At 56.9% G+C, this 1,284-nt stretch overlaps 1 protein-coding gene across 1 annotated transcript in view; it reads right to left on the bottom strand.

Annotated features, from left to right (window-relative positions):
• EMH_0027270 (uncharacterized protein) overlaps positions 1 to 700 on the bottom strand; it is a gene marked incomplete at both ends in the record, with an annotated part of 9,675 nt that extends 8,975 nt beyond the window's left edge. Inside the window, 1 exon segment of the mRNA XM_013494004.1 lies at positions 91 to 700. Within this exon segment, the coding sequence (XP_013349458.1) occupies positions 91 to 700 (610 nt within the window).
• Between the last annotated feature and the right edge of the window lie 584 nt (positions 701 to 1,284).

Genomic DNA, 1,284 nt, shown 5'->3' on the forward strand with positions numbered 1-1,284 from the left:
CCTGCCGTCTCCCCCTTAGTTTTTGTCTCCTTGCTTGTAGCGACCCCTTTCGTGCTGCAGCAGCAGCAGCAGCAGCAGCAGCTCCACCACCTGCTGGTGTTGCTGCTGCTGCTGCTGCTGCTGCTGCTGCAGCAACAGCTGCTGCTGCTGCTGCATGCGGTTGTCCTGCTGCTTCGGCTGCAGCAGGTGGGCGCTTCAACGCTGCTGATATAGAAGCAGCAGCTGCTGCTGCAGCAGCAGCAACTTCTGCTGCTGAGGGCCCTGGTGCTCTTGCTGCAGCTGACTTTGTCTCCTGCGGGGATGCTGCTGCTGCTGTTGTACCTGTTTCTGTTGCTGCTGCTGCTGCTGCTGCTGCTGCTGCTGCTGAATCATCGGGTCTTGCTGCAGCAGCAGCAGCAGCTAAAGTTTCTGTAGCAGCAACTTGTTCATTTTGTGTTGGCGCTGCAGTCTGTGCTGCTGCTGCCTTTGCTGCTGCTTGCTGCTGCTGCTTTGGCTGCGGCTGTTGTTCCCTTTTCTGCAGTTGCTGCTGCTGCAGTTTCTGCTGCTGCTGCTGCTGCTGCTGCTGCTGCTGCTGTGTGTTGCTATGCGGTGTGGGGTGTTGGGGATCGGATCCCCAGCAGGAGACGGCAGAGAGAAGAAAGAAAAAAAAGAGAAGAGAAAGGAGACAGGAGACAGCTGAGGCCCCGCGCTGCTGCAGCATTAAGCTGTACCTCATGCTTGCTGCTGCAGCAAGAAGCAGCAGCAGCAGCAGCAGCAGCAACTCGCCGGACCCCACAACTCCTTGCTGCTGCTGGATGCTGCGGGGCAGACAAAGAGACAGAGAAGAAAAGGAGACAGGAGAAGGAGACAAAAGGAGACAGCAGCACAAGCAGCCCCTTCAAGCAGCAAACCAGCAGCAGCAGCAGCAGCTGCTGCTGCTGCTGCAGCAGCTGCAGCAGCAGCGAAAAAAAAAATAAAAAAATACACAGACACTGCCTTATAATGATTGACTTGAGATCATCAGTAGAAACAAAACAAACTTTGTTTGTTTTGCTGCTTGCAGCAGCAGCAGCAGCAGCAGCAGCAGCAGCAGCAGCAGCAGCAGCAGCGAGATGAGCGCAGCAGCAGCAGACCACAGGGTCCCCTCCCTCTCTCTCTCCCTCTCCCTCTCTCCTGCTGCTGCGTATACACCTGAAATATAACAACAACCCCACCACCCCACAACTCCTCGTAACACCTTCACTGTCTCCTCCGCAGCGCGGAGACGATCCCAGCTCCACCCCCGGGGATCGTCTCCTCCCGCGC

Source organism: Eimeria mitis, genomic scaffold (genome assembly GCF_000499745.2).
Source record: "Eimeria mitis Houghton genomic scaffold, Emh_scaff1005, whole genome shotgun sequence".
NCBI classification, from domain to species: domain Eukaryota; phylum Apicomplexa; class Conoidasida; order Eucoccidiorida; family Eimeriidae; genus Eimeria; species Eimeria mitis.